General features: G+C 60.2%; 1 protein-coding gene across 1 annotated transcript in view; it reads left to right on the top strand.

Annotated features, from left to right (window-relative positions):
- Window positions 1-14018, top strand: part of TMC3 (transmembrane channel like 3) — a 28713-nt gene that overhangs the window by 7165 nt on the left and 7530 nt on the right. Inside the window, exons 4-17 of the mRNA XM_015593483.2 lie at window positions 478-621; window positions 2260-2335; window positions 4247-4328; window positions 5875-5981; window positions 6731-6829; window positions 6917-7059; window positions 7650-7797; window positions 8403-8446; window positions 8979-9126; window positions 9645-9742; window positions 10736-10814; window positions 11892-12128; window positions 12507-12635; window positions 12863-12930. Of these exons, the coding sequence (XP_015448969.1) occupies window positions 478-621; window positions 2260-2335; window positions 4247-4328; window positions 5875-5981; window positions 6731-6829; window positions 6917-7059; window positions 7650-7797; window positions 8403-8446; window positions 8979-9126; window positions 9645-9742; window positions 10736-10814; window positions 11892-12128; window positions 12507-12635; window positions 12863-12930 (1602 nt within the window). The remainder of the gene's footprint in view (window positions 1-477; window positions 622-2259; window positions 2336-4246; window positions 4329-5874; window positions 5982-6730; window positions 6830-6916; window positions 7060-7649; window positions 7798-8402; window positions 8447-8978; window positions 9127-9644; window positions 9743-10735; window positions 10815-11891; window positions 12129-12506; window positions 12636-12862; window positions 12931-14018) is intronic.

Below are 14018 nucleotides of genomic sequence, written 5' to 3' on the forward strand. Positions count from 1 at the left end.
TGTTCACTGAAGTCGCTGCCTGCCCTGCCTCTGTTAGGTCAGGTTTTAAGTGGATTGCCGTGGGAAAGCAGGGAGGGGTCTCTGGGTGGCAGAGTTTGGTTTCTCATTATTTTTCATCCAGAGCAGGGAGCAGGCAGGAGTCCTATTGGTAAGATTAGCTGATCCCTGAAAAAGGCGTTTTGCCACCCAAGACGCTGCTTTTGAGGAATCGTGGATAAAGGAGCAAGCACCCTCCTGCCTCCTTTCGTGAAGTCTTCTGAGAATCTCTCACGCTGAGACACCGTCTTCTTTCACTGACCCACCAAAGCGACAGGGCGCAAAGTGTTTCAGGGGGCGGCTGACACTGCTGCATTCCCTCGGCCCCCGCAGCCCCCCACTCGCCACACATGCTCCACGCAGGTGGCCCTGGGGCAGGGTCTCCGCCGGACGCGGTTCTGCTAACACCTCTCTCCCTCGACGCCCCGGTCCGCCCGGCAGCCTGGACTCCAGCCTGAGTGCTGATGACCCGGGGGACAGCAGCGATCCAGAGCAAATCTTCCAGAACATCCAGTTCCAGAAGGACCTCATGGCGAACATTCGCTGCAGACCCTGGACCATGGGACAGAAGCTGAGGGCACTGAGGTAAGGGCCTCCGCAGCAGCTTCCGGCGATGGCAGGCCACAGGGACACCTGTGGGGTCTGGCTGGCCCGGGCAGGGCCTCGAGGCGGCCCGTTCTTGTGTGTGTCTGCGTTGGGGGATGTGTGTTGGAAGTTTTGGGTCTTCTACCTCCTTTTCAAACACTAGATTTTAGCATTGTGTCTAGAGGTGAACAAAAGAAGGAGCCCCCCCTCACTCCCCCAAAGAAAAGTGTATAATGTTGTTGATGTAAGAAACATCCAAACCTGTAAAGAATTGTTCTAAGAGTTTATTGGAGCCAAATTGAGGACAGTCACACAGAACGATGGGCGGGGCTGGCTTAAAACCTTTCCCCGAGGGAGTTACAGGCCCCGGGGCAGGACAGCCGCCGCGCCCCGCCCAGCTGGGGATTCATGACCTTGCGCCCCTTTCCGTCCAGGATCCACACGAAAACATGTTCATCTTACCTGGCCGGCGCCTCCCCTTGGGGAGCTCTGCACGGGAAACCGCGTTTCCATGATACTAACAGCCCTGTCAGTCTGCTTAGGTGATGGCAAAGAGCTATCACCTGCATTCGGACACTGAGCGCGACCTCACAGGCGGCCAGTCTTGGACGTGGGGCTCTCGTCAGTGTGATACAGTGTCAGGCGAGGTCACCTGGGTGGTGACGCTCAGCTCTACGAGTGTTCGCCTTCTGTCTCCCGTGGCAGTGACATTGTGTCGTAACCCTGCAGTTCATCTCGGTGTGACTCCAACTCCTATCCTCCCAGTGAATTCAGAGCGATCAGCTCGTGTGTCACCAGGTCGTTGGGGCTGAATCAGGTTGTTCGTGGCTGTGTAGACACAAGTTTTTTGCTCGCAGTACCCGACACCACCCCGGCCTCAAAGCAGAGTCTCTGAGCCGGGTCTGGCTCTCTCGTCCAAAGAACCGAGTGAGGAGGGAGGGTGTCGTGATTCGGGGGGAGCCAGGATGCTGGCGCCCACCACCGGGGCTTCCCGACAGACAGACAGACAGCTCCCGTGGCATCCGGGAGGGCAACAAGGAATCCCTCGTGACTGGTTTGCGTGTTAACTCATCGTTTTGTGTGAATTAATCCATTTAAATGTTAAAAGAAAATACGTTTTCCCCATTTTATTGGGGAATAATTAACGTCCATCGCTGTACAAGGCATGCAGCTTGAGGGTCTGATGTACACGTACTGTGACATGGTCACCACGGCGAGTTCAGCTGACATCGTCATCTCGTGTGGATAGACTGTGACGCGGACTCTTAGGGTTTGCTCTTCCCCGTGTTCTGCGTGCCCCACGGCAGTGCTAAGTGCAGTCACCGAGCCGGACGTGACATCGCTGGTACCTTCCTGTCTTATGACTAGGAGTCTGTACCTTTCAACCCCCTTCCTCCCCCTCCCTCCCCCACCCCCACCTCTGATAACCCCAAGTCTGACCTGTCGGAAAATGCTTCCCGAGGGCGTGTTCCAGTGACCAGAGACCAGGAGCTGAGAGACTTGCAGACCGCCCCCTGCCCCGCGCCCAGCATTCTGTCCCATGTTGTTCGGCCACGGAGTCCTGTTGGATGTTCGCGTGCTTGGGCCAGATTAGAAGAGTGATGACTCATGCTCACTGCCACGTCTCTCTCCTCCCAGACGAGCGAAGGAGATCGTGCTGAAGTTTGAGGGTCGGCTGACCAGGACGCGGGGCTACCAGGCAGCTGGAGCAGAGGTGAGGGCGCACGCGGGCGCGGCCCCCCGGCCTGCGGTCTCAGGGAGTCGCACCTGTCACTGCAGCTGCCACGTCAGGTGTGCCCATCAGTCATGCACAGCCGGATGGTGGTATGGTGAGCTGCCGGGTCTGCATGTCCCAAAACGTGGCCTTTAGTCCCCAGTACCGTCACTTACCGTTCGTGTGACCCTGGCTAAGCCTGACTTCTCAGAAACGGATGTCTCCCCGAGGGCACGATCTAGCATCTTGCTTGGCTTAATCCCGTCCGTGCAGATTGGATTCACGGTGTCTCTTACGGTGAAAAAGCGACAGGCCTTTTCCAGCCCCATTTAACACAGCGCTGAGGTGTGTGTTTCCTGCTTCTCCCGTTCAGCTACTTAAAGCTAAACTTCAGTATATGTTGAAATTACCTATCTGTAAAGACAGTGCAACAATTTTCATCACTGTTTAGAAGACAAAGAAGTCACATCCCCTTTTTCAGCCGCCTCTTCCGAGTACAGTGTATGGTTAGGAATCTCACGGCTCAGTCGCTGAGTGTATACTCTTCACGTTGGAGTAATTGTGCAAACAGTTCGCCTTCCTTCCCTTACTGGCACCGTACCTTCAGGATCGTTCCATGTTGCTGAGCGGTGTCCGGTGCGGAGTCTCCTCGGCAGAGTGAGCGTTTGGGCCGCCCAGCCCAGGGCCCTCAGTCGAGCCCCCGAGGTGGTGGTGGGGTCTCTGCGTCTCCGCCTGCAAAACCCGCACTGCTTTACTCTGTGCCGTGCGTGGAGATCCCCACGCAAGTCGGGGTTCAGGAGCAGCTGAGCACCACTGAGGGGATTCTGCCTCCGGTAGGATGGGGGATGGCCTCCCCAAGGCAGGAAAGAGCTCCTTCCCGGGGCACAGAGCAGAGGGCCTGGGCCGGGGCCACATCGCAGGCCTCTGACCTTCCTCCGCCCAGTGCCTGTTGCATTTGGGACCAGCGGTGGCCTGAGTCACCAGTGCTGTCCAGCCCCGGGCCCTCCCCGGAGAGTGCTGGAGCCCCCGGCCCCGGACACCCAGGCAGGGCAGATCAGGAAGCGCCGGTCCTCCCCACTGTGCCAGGAGCGAGCAAGGGGCAGTGAGTGCCTGGGAGGACGCCATGGACCACACAGGAGGCCAGAGGGATGGCCGGGCGTTCATGGGCGAAGCGCCCGTGTCTGCGTGTGGGGGGCTCTGGGCCATCTTCGTGGGGTGGTGGCCCTTGAGCTGGGAAGAGCAACAGCTCCAGTTTCTGCTACAACCTGGATTCTCACAAGCGGCCGTTTGGCCCCGCAGACCCGTCCAGGATGGCACAACCCCACGTGTCCGCGTCAGGACCCTGTGCTGTCTCACAGTTGAGGACACTGTGGTTATATATGTGACCTCTTAGCAGAACTTCAGGTGGTCGGTGTCAGAACGGACAGCTGCGAGTCTCAGGGTCAGCCTCGGGCCAGTCTGCCCTGCTCTTCTTTGAGGGAAACAACAGGTGTTTGACCGTGTGGCAGTTGTGTGTCACACACACACACGTTTCCAGAGCTCAGAGAGGCAGCTTCTGGCAGGGGAGAGGCTGGCACGGGCTCCGGCTGCAGGGCGGGGGGCACCCAGTGGGCATGCCCATTTTCTGGGTACGCTCCAGACTTTGGTCCTTAAACGGAGGTGGGAACTGTAGTCACAGGGGTGCTGTGAGCCCTGTGTGTTCTGGGCCTGACTCCCAGAGCCGGGTCAAGTGGGAGCATTTGGACACCATTCCTCCAGCCTCTAGGCCCCAGGCAGGGGTGGTGGGGACAAGGCAGGCCGGGGCCCTTGGCGCAGACACCACAGCTCTGGGCCCGGAGCAGATGGGCTCACCTGGGCAGGAGCACAGAACGGACACGGTGGGAAGCTCTCTGATCCCCCTCCTCCTTCCAGCTCTGGCGGAGGTTTGCTCGCCTGGCCCATAACTTCGTGGTCATCTTCATTCCCTGGGAAATGAGGATAAAGAAAATCGAGAGTAAGTTGGGGCTTGGGGAAGCGGGGCGGGGTGCAGCCATGCCCACCGCCGGCGGGGCTGAGGAGAGCCTGGCGCGTCCTGGCCCTCACACTGGGCAGCCAGGGGCACGGGCACAGGGGTGCCGACCCGCGCTGGACGTGGGACGAGGGGGGCGGGGGGATGCGCGTCTGTCCCCACCTTCCCCAGGACGGGAACAGGCCCACATTCCGCTGCGGCTCATCAGCACAAACCAGGGAGGACCGAATGGAAAATGGGTGAATAACACTAACGTGGGCAACTGCAGAACAGACACAGGAGTCTGCATTTCCCAGCTGCTCCCTCACCCCTGCCCTAGAGGGTCCCGCACTGCAGATGCCAGGCCCACGCCCCTGGTCCCTGGAGGCGGTGACTGACTGCGGCTGCCCAGCCCAGCCCTCTGTCTGCACTGGACCGACTGCCTCTGCGGGGCAGCACCTGCTCCAGAGCTCCCCGTGGGCTCAGGCTAAGCCGGGCTCCAGCCCAGACCAGGTCCTCGCTCCGCCACCCCCACGCCTCCCCGCCCCTCCCTCCCCAGCCCCGTAGCCGGCCCTTTCTCAGGCTCTGCTGGGAGCCCTGACCTTGCAAGCTGCTGGTCACCATGTGACGGCCCCCGCCTAGCGAAAGGCTGGCAACTTTCCCCATGTCACGTCGTGGGGGGCCACCTGCACGAAGCATGGACAAGTCACATGATGGAGCAATGAAATTCGTTTTATAGAAAAACGTTTTTGCATGAAAAAAAATGCTTGTAATATAGCGAAAACTCACGACTCATGCTGTAGTGAGATGCCAGTTTTACATGAAAATTTATACCTATGCCATAGTAACGTAGGGTTACGCTAGATGTTTACTAGCAACTAGTTCTAGTGATTTTCATTTAGTGATCTTGGACTAGGTTTTTGTCGTTATTTTCTTCCTACTTATCAAAACAAACTAAATTTGAAAAATCGAGAGGTTATTTTTCTTTTAAGTGTAGGACAAATTCATCTGCTCCAGTAAGTCATCGAAACGTCACCCCTGTCCTTGTTTAACTTCTCTGCTGTCTTATTTTCTCTGTGCTAATTTGTTTTTAAATACACTTTTTATTTTAGAATGAATTTGCACGTAGAGAAAAGCCACAAGGACAGTTCCCATAACCCCTTCCCCCAGTTTCCCCTAAGGTCAGCACCTAGCAGATCATCTGGAGATGAAGGCCAAAGAATCCTTAGAGAAATTCTTGGAATTTCCAAAGTTATGCAAAATAAAAGAAAGATAAGTTCTCAAAACTTCTGAACGTACATAAAATGTCATAAATTCAGTGAAAGCATTGGAGATGAACAGGACATTGGGGAAATTTCTTAATTGGGGGCTCTTTCTGCACGAGACACTGGTGGGCAGTGACGAGCGGGTCGAGCCCTGCGATGGCCATCTTTGGGGGGACATCCCACCGGCTGCACGCGGGGCGTCGCGGATGAGGAAGTCACCGCGGCGCACTCTGCGGAGCCTCTCGCACCGCGAGGGTCTCACCCGAACTCTCTTTCTCGTTCCCTAGGTCATTTTGGGTCTGGGGTCGCGTCCTATTTCATCTTCCTGAGATGGCTGTTTGGAATTAATATTGTGCTGACGATGATGACGGGTGCTTTTATTGTCATTCCAGAGGTAAGTGCCATCCGCTCAAAGGACGGGGCGTTAGGGAAGCACCACAGAACGGCCACCCTCGCATTCCTTGCGAGGGGGCGGACGTGTGTGTTCAGACTCGTTCTGACGAGGACCAGGCCCTGAACGTTAGGCGTCGCGGGTCCTGCGGTTTGTCGGGGCTCAAATCCGCCGTGGGGGGGGGAGCAGCCACCAACAGTACGCACACGAATGCACGTGGCCGTGTCTCGGTGCGATCTTGGTGACAGATGCCGAAACCTGAGTTTCGTGTGATCCTTATGCGACACAGAATATTATTCTTTCGAATATTTTTCCCGAACATTTAAAAATGCAAAACCCATTCTCAGTGTTGGGCCATAGAAAGAGAGGCCACAGGCTGGATCTGGCCCGTGGGCCAGTTTGTCGACACTGGGTTAAAATAACAGCCATTTCTCAGCTAAACGTCACCCTCACAAAGCGAACGGGGCCATTCCCAAGCTGTTAGCAAGGCCGAGCAACATCAGTGAGCCAGCCGCAGAAGCCACTTTAGTCCAGAGAGAGGACACTCAGCCCGGCCCTCGCAAGGCACATGACAATCTGGCCTCCCGTGATTAATTGTCACCAACGAGGATCAAGCAGAAGTCCGCCCGCTAGAAAGCCGTTACGTGGAGCCTCTTCCGGGGAGCGGGGTGGGGCCAGCCGACCCTGTCCTCTGGTCCCCTCTGGTCCCTTCCCACCAGAGGGCCAGGTGACGTCCTCTTCTCTGTCACCAGCTCATCGCAGGCCAGCCCTTCGGAAGCACCGCCAGCAAGAGCATCCCCTCGGCCCAGGCTGCATCCGCGCAGGACCTGGACACCGTGTGGTCCCTGGGGGTGCGGCGAGGCGCGGCCACACGGGTCTGCCCAGCGGGGCGGGGTGGGGCGAGCGGGCGGCAGAGTGACCACCGGCGCCCCCTGCAGGGCTACCTCCAGTACTCGGTGCTCTTCTACGGCTACTACGGCAGAGAGCGGCGGATCGGCAGGGCCGGCTACCGGCTGCCCCTGGCCTACTTCCTGGTGGGCATGGCCGTGTTCGCGTACAGCTTCGTCGTCCTCTTGAAGAGGTACGGCCGCCCCTCCCTGGGGACGCACGCCAGAAGCCCTGTGCCTGGTCGTCGCATCCAGTCTTCTCGGGGACCCCCCGAAGCTAAGGCCTGATGGTGCCGCTTGCACAGACGAGGCCCAGGGCGGAAGAAGGTGCTTGTGCCCACCAGCCCTCCTGGGCACTCGCCTCTCTGGGCCGGCCTCCGTGTGGGTCCGGAGAGGCCACGGTCACGCAGACGGAGCAGGCCGTGCAGCTGGGGCCGGTGGAGGGGCAGTCACCCGCACTGGGCAGGGGCTCCACGCAGCCCGATTCAGCTCAGAGGAAGGACTTCATTTCACAGTCACAGCTTCGCAGATGATCGGCTCTGGCTCCCAGGCCCACATGCCGTCAGTGACCTCCAGGTCCACTGCAGTGACCGGCCACTGCCATTTCCACATGGTTCGGCAGGGGTGCTGAGGCCCCGCGTGGCCGAGTCATCCCGTGCTCTTGCCCGTGTGTCCCTGGGGGCAGCACGTCGGAGCCACACAGGGCCCTGGGGACTGGCAGCAGCCCCGCGTGGCCGGCCAGTCCTCATGCTGTCCCCATGCCCCTCCCCCGCCGCCTTTGCAGGATGGCTAAGAATTCCCGCACGAGCCTCGCCAGCGCTTCCAGCGACAGCTACGCCTTCTGCTGGCGAGTGTTCTGCGCCTGGGACTTCCTCATCGGGAACTCAGAGGCCGCGGAGAGCAAAACGGCCGCCATCGTGAACAGCATCCGGGTGAGCGAGGCCCGCGGGTCGGCGGGGCAGGCGCGGGCGGCCTGGGCTCTTCAGATCCCAGCGTGACAGCTGAGCCGCTGGCCCTCTGCCCACGGGCCCCAAGCCAGGGGACCTGCCCCAAACCAAGAACAGGGAGAAAATGTGGGAACTCCTCCTTGTTCTCCTTATTCCGTTCTCCTGAAGTTAGTTTGTCTTCGGTAATTTGCATGGTGGACGTGTGCCGGGCTGCGCGTAGGCAACCTGGACGTGAACTGAACACACGGACACGTGGGGAGTGGAAGCTTTCGGTGTTAACGCGGCCGCCGACGCAGTTAGAGCTTTCAGACAGGCAGCCGAATGGCGCCCCCTTCTGAGGAAAACACGTGTCTAGACGACTTCGCTTGTCTAAACAATTTACTCTGCCACGTCCTCTTCCCGCTCCCTAAATGCCTTTTTTACCTGCTTTTTATCACATGAAGCATTGGTACCGATAGAATCTTGCTATGAAGTCTAGGCAGTCGAGTCATGATTTAAAACGCTGGATAAATCGTTTCCAGTCGTGAAAAAGCGCTAAAGATTGACCGTCGTAGTGATGCTGAGCTCTGAACGCGTGTCTTTCCTTGCAGGAGGCCATACTGGAAGAGCAGCAGAAGAGGAGGAGCAGAAACCTGTACGTATGGAGCCGGCGTGTTCGGTGCAGCGCTCACCACTGCCTGCATGCTGCCTCCACCCGTGGTCAGGCGGTTCTCCCCCCAGACCCGTCCTCCACGCATGCGCCCTGCAGGAACCCAGAAAGTTTCCAACACCGGTGTTTGGGGGTACAGACCCGGACACAGACCTGAGGTCGACCGGCTTCCCATTCTTTTTCTGAGGTGTTAAAAGACAGATGTTTGGCACCACTTTCTGTTTTGTTGTGTTTTTTTAAGCAAAGACTGGTTTGCTGCAGGATCGGGACACAGCGATCCACACTCTTTAGCAGGTGCAGCGAAGCAAAGCTGCAGGGGGTTCTGTGTCCCCCCAGTCTGGGAACTCCAGCCTTAGAAGCCGGGGTGGGGGGGTCAGTGGGTTTCCCTCCAGGGACACCCACTGGAGACACGTGCGCAGGTAGTAGCATCCCCGTCGATTCGGAGGTCCGCCCGCACGCGGAGAGGCACGCGGAGACCGGGTCGGGGGGCTGTCCTCAGGCCTGCCTCTGCCCGCAGAGCTGTGGCCGTCTGCCTGAGGGTCATCGCCAACACCCTGGTGCTCGTGTCGCTGGCCGGGAGCATCTATCTCATCTGCTTCGTGGTGGACCGGGCGCAGAAGCTGCAGCAGGCCAAGAAGGAGCTGACGCTCTGGGAAAAGAACGAGGTGGGCGCCTGAAGTCCGCCCGCCCTGCGCCCGCGGCGCTTCTGAGCGGGGCGAGCGGCCGGGTCCACACAAGAAACTGCGGTCCCCCCTGTTCCGGAGCATGGCCGAGGGGTCGCGCGGCGGCCACGCCAGGCACTTCCTCTGGTCTCGAGGGCGATTTCGATTCAGAAACGGCTTCAAGCTTTGGCGCGTTTTTCGCCTTTGAGCCTTTTCGCTCATGCTTTGCAGGTGCTTCCACCGCCCACCCAGGGTCAGGGAGGTAGGGCTAGGAAGACGTAACTGGAAGTCGCAGGAGACATGCGTGTGAATGGCACACGTGGGTGTTGTCCAGTTAAGGAGCATCCCTGCAGGGAGCAGACCTTCGGGAAAGGCCGACCAGCAGAGATTTGGCTGGGGGCGGGGGGGGTGCGTGGTGTGCGTCTCTCGTGAGAACAGCGTGACCCAAGCCCCGGGCCGAGGCCGGTGTGAGTGAGGCCGGGTGTGGCGCCGGGGACCTCACGCGTGGCGTCTCTCGGCAGGTGAGCGTGGTGGTCTCGCTTGTCACCATGCTGGCGCCGTCCGCGCCGGCCCTGGAGCAGTACCACCCCCGAACCACCCTGCGCATCCAGCTGGCCAGGTACTACAGCCCTGCGGGGCATGCCACAGGGGCCTGCTTCTCGACCCCGACGTTAGCGCGCAGCCTCCCCCGTGGAGGCAGCTCATGGGGGCCCGGCCCGGCGTCGGCACCCACGTCTCCTTCGCAGTGCTCCCCTGGGTGGTCTCCCTTCTGCGTGGAATCGACAGGCTTGGGGGAGGCACCCGCTCCTGGTCTGCAGCCCGCCTGGGTCTGGATGGGTCCCGCCCTGCATCCCCCACAGCTGAGCACAGGCTGCAGTGAGGTCCCCCCCTGACCCCTGGGAGGGCCGCTCTCCTCCAGGCGTCCGCAGGCGTTTTCCGTGGGGGACCGAGAGGGACCGCTTTAGGGTTTGCGGGTCACACAGGCTTGGTTGCAGCTGCCACCGGCCTACGACGTGTGATAGAGAGGTGACCTGTGTGTCCTTGCGCTTCATTCACAGAAACAGGGGCGGGCAGGGTTTGCCTTGGAGGCCGGAACTGGCCGCCCGCTCACATCCCACCGTCAAGTCAGGGACCGAAGGACCCGCGGGGAAGGGGGTGGGGGGCGGGGCCCTGGGGAACACCCCCCCCCACCTGTGGGCCGCGCTCACAGCTCCACAGCCCGGCCTCGGCGCTGGGCACTGGCCGCCGGCTCCGCTGCTGAGTCGAGGGGCGGTCCTGTCACTCAGGCCCGCCTCGTCCTCTGCGTTCAGAGCCGGGGAAACGGCCCCAAGAGGCCAGTTAGGGCAGATTGTGGTGAGGGGCGCAGGACGTGCTGTCTCAGGGCCTCTGACTCACGGGCCACGCAGAGGCCGGGCGCCACCCGGACCCGGAGAAGCGGGCGGATTCGGGAATTCTGTGCTTTCATGCAACGCCCCCCAGGGCGGTTCACCAGGAAACGGAGTTCGGCAGCCGCCGTGTGGGCACAACCGCGATAGGCGCCCCTGGACCGCGGCAGGCCTGGCGTGGCTGCAGGGCAGCCGTCCTGTCCCTCAGGTGGGCTTGTGCCTTTCAGGGTCCTGGTGCTGTACCTGGGGAACCTCTACAGCCTCATCATCGCTCTCTTGGACAGAGTCAACAGCATGAGCGCTGAGGTAGCAGCTTCCTGGGCCGCTGCCCGCCAGCCCCTGTCTGTCTGTCTGTCCGTCCGTCTCATGCACGCACAGTGGGGCCGTGGGCGTTGCTGTCGGCCTCACTGTTTACAGTGGTACTCCCACTCGTGGTCTTCTCAAGGTGAAGAGGGAGGAGTTGGCCTATTTCCCGGGGGAGACGCTGAGGCCGGGGTTCGCGGCCAGGGAGCGACCGTGCTGGGTGAGAGCGTGGCCTCCGACCCCAGCCTCCTCCACCTAGACCCTGTTTCAGAGCAATCAGCAGCTGCAGAGGGTGAGCCCAGGCAGGCGGCAGGTGTGAGACCGTTCAGGAAATGGCCCTCTCGTGGGGAAGGGCTCGGAGTGGGCCGCCGTCCCCACACAGTGGAGGCACCCACTCCCAGCCTCGGGGGGCCTCGGCGCTCACTCTGAGCCCGCCCCACCTGTGAGGGCGTCCCGGATGGGACTAGGGGGGGTGGAGGGGGTCTCGTAGGGTTCTTAGTCCACGCCACTCCCCGCTAGCATCCGAGGCGTGTCGAGCAGGAAAGGCCACAGCGAGGGACGCTGTGCATCCAGGCGCCGGCATTGCATGGCTGGGCCCTCACCTGCCTCTTAAGGCAGAGCGGCCGCAAGTGTTCACCCTCACCCGACTGGGTTCAGTCCGCCCATGTGTGCCGTGGGGTCATCATTCTTACCCGACGCTCTGGTGAGGGTGAGAAGATGCAACGTGTGTTAACTAGAACGGTCTCTGGCCCCGACCAGGGGCCAGCAAGTTCTTCCCATGGCAGTCACGTGTTCCGCTGCTGGGGCCAGCTCTCATCAGACGGTCATTTACCGAGCTAGAACTGAAAGAGATGGGGGTGGGGAGGGGGAGAGGGGGAGAGGGCGTTGTGTAAAGGGGGAGGGGAGGAGGGAGGCAGACGGGGCCAGGGAGGCCCTGCCCCAGCCGTGCAGCGCTGTCCTCGCTGTCCTCGCTGTCCTCGCTGTCCTCGCTGTCCTCGCTGTCCTCGCTGTCCACCACGGGCTCTTACAGACACGTGGGCACCGTTTTCAGTCTCTTCCCACCTCTCCCTCCCTCTACAGGAAGCTGCTACCAAAAATGACACAAGTCACTGGGTGGACTCCAGCATCTTCCCTGCCACCAGGACAGCCCCCGAGGAAGAGGGGTGGCCCTTGCCCACGCCCGGGCCTGGAGGCAGCACGTGGGCCCCGGAGGTGGCTAGCGTCCCACCTGACACCCTGCCCCTCCCAGAGGCCAACCAGACCGCGGTCCACAGCCAGAGTCCGCAGAACCAGTGCTGGGAAACCTACGTGGGGCAGGTGGGGCCCACATCCCCTTCTAAAGCCCTCCCACGCTCAGGCCTGAACCGGGCCCCCACCCTAGCCCTGCACTCTGACCCACTCTGCCTGTCACCTCCCACGGTCACCGCGTGTGGAGTCGGGCCCACGGGACTCCCCGCCGGAGCGGGATCGTGGCCTTGGGTGGTCTGCGGCCAGAACCACAGACCCAGGCTCTCCGGGATCCCTGTCATGCCGACCTTGGATTTCAAAAGTCAAACGCACAGACATTTGCTAGGCACCCATGGTTTGCTGGGAGTGAATGAGAGGGGCCCAGCGGCTCCGAGGGGCCCCTGCAGGAGGAGGCGGGTGGCGGGCAGCGGGCGGACAGGGCCCGGGGCACGCTGCGCTGTGTTTCAGGAGATGCTGAAGCTGTCCATCATCGACATGCTCTTCACCGTGGCCAGCGTCCTGCTCATCGACCTCTGCCGCGGCCTCTTCGTGCGCTACCTGGGCGACTACTGCTGCTGGGACCTGGAGAGGAAGTTTGTGAGTGACAGGGGCGGCCGCGAGGCGGGACCCGTCCGCTCCCCACGGCCAGGCGGGGGACACGGACGTCTCCAGCTCATGCTTGCATTTACCGTTCGCTGGGACGGCCACGCGGAAGACGGTCTCCATCACCTGCAAGAGCATGGAGTTCCCTTCACGGGACCGTGGCACGCTGGTTTGTGCCGAGACGGGAGCATCGACTCACGGCTGTCGATTTTCTCTCGTAGCCTGAATATGGGGAATTCAAAATCGCAGAGAACGTGTTACATTTAATCTACAACCAAGGAATGATCTGGTAGGTGCCACCGCTTGTTCTCACCTTCGTTCACGTCTCACGTGGGCAGAGATTTTCACTGACTCAGAATGGGACGGGACCGTCATAAATGCGGTCGTCACAATTAAGAAAGAACACGGTTTTTAATAGAACTGTTTTGCGTGCATGGTGATTTTAGTGATGGTTTTCTAAGCATCTTGCAGAAAGGAATGCTGAGGGAAATAGTCCATTTTCAGGCAAAAAAAAAAACCCCCAAAAACAAAAAACCACAGATGTGTGCTGGAGCCAGCAGAATAAGCGGCTTAGCAGGATTCAGGGAGAAAAAGGAGGCTGCTGACAACCCTGGGTGGCTTCTAGGAGGGACCGAGTCTGGACTGGAGCCTGGCCAGCCCCGCGCTGAGGCCCCTCCCTGCTCCTCCTCCCTCAGCCTCCACGTTTTCACAGAGACACAGCCCAGGGGCACGGCCATCCCCCAGACCAAGGGCTTCACCCCCGGGGGAGGCTGGGAACGTGGAGAGTCTGCTCGCCCGGGGCACCCCCGGCCAAGGCCACCTCTCTGTGAAGAGCCGAGAGGGACCCTGCCATCTCCGTGGACGCACGTCCGTGGGGCACAGCGCACAGCCCCCTACGCGAGCCAGGCCTCCGTCTCCGGCTTTAAAGCTGCTGGACCGCGCGTCTCTGTTTCTTAAAACATAAGCACACAGAACCTCGGCTTTTCCGTGCGTTCAGGTAACACACCCTGTCCTCATAGCCATTCAGCGAAGCGTCTGCAGATCGAGACACAGGAATGATAGACACAGTCGCGTCCTGTGCTCTTGTCGTCCACTCGCTTTGCAAAGTATTGTCACAGATAAGGTATTAAAAGTAATACATCACGTTTGCCAGACGGGGGGCCCTTTTATACCTGCAGTGACTGGCTTGTTCCTTACAGAAGCCCCTCTGAGAGTCGGATTTTCTCCATTTTAAAGATGAGGCACGGAGAAGCTAAGTGTCATGCCTCATGTCACACGGGCAGGAATGTTTTTGCTCACTGTGAGAAACCCCCCTTGTAAAAGGTCTTTCCTTATTACGCATGTGTTTGCACCTGTCCTGTTTTCCCCCACTGAGCC

Source organism: Pteropus alecto, unplaced genomic scaffold (assembly GCF_000325575.1).
Source record: "Pteropus alecto unplaced genomic scaffold, ASM32557v1 scaffold60, whole genome shotgun sequence".
Classification (NCBI taxonomy): domain Eukaryota; kingdom Metazoa; phylum Chordata; class Mammalia; order Chiroptera; family Pteropodidae; genus Pteropus; species Pteropus alecto.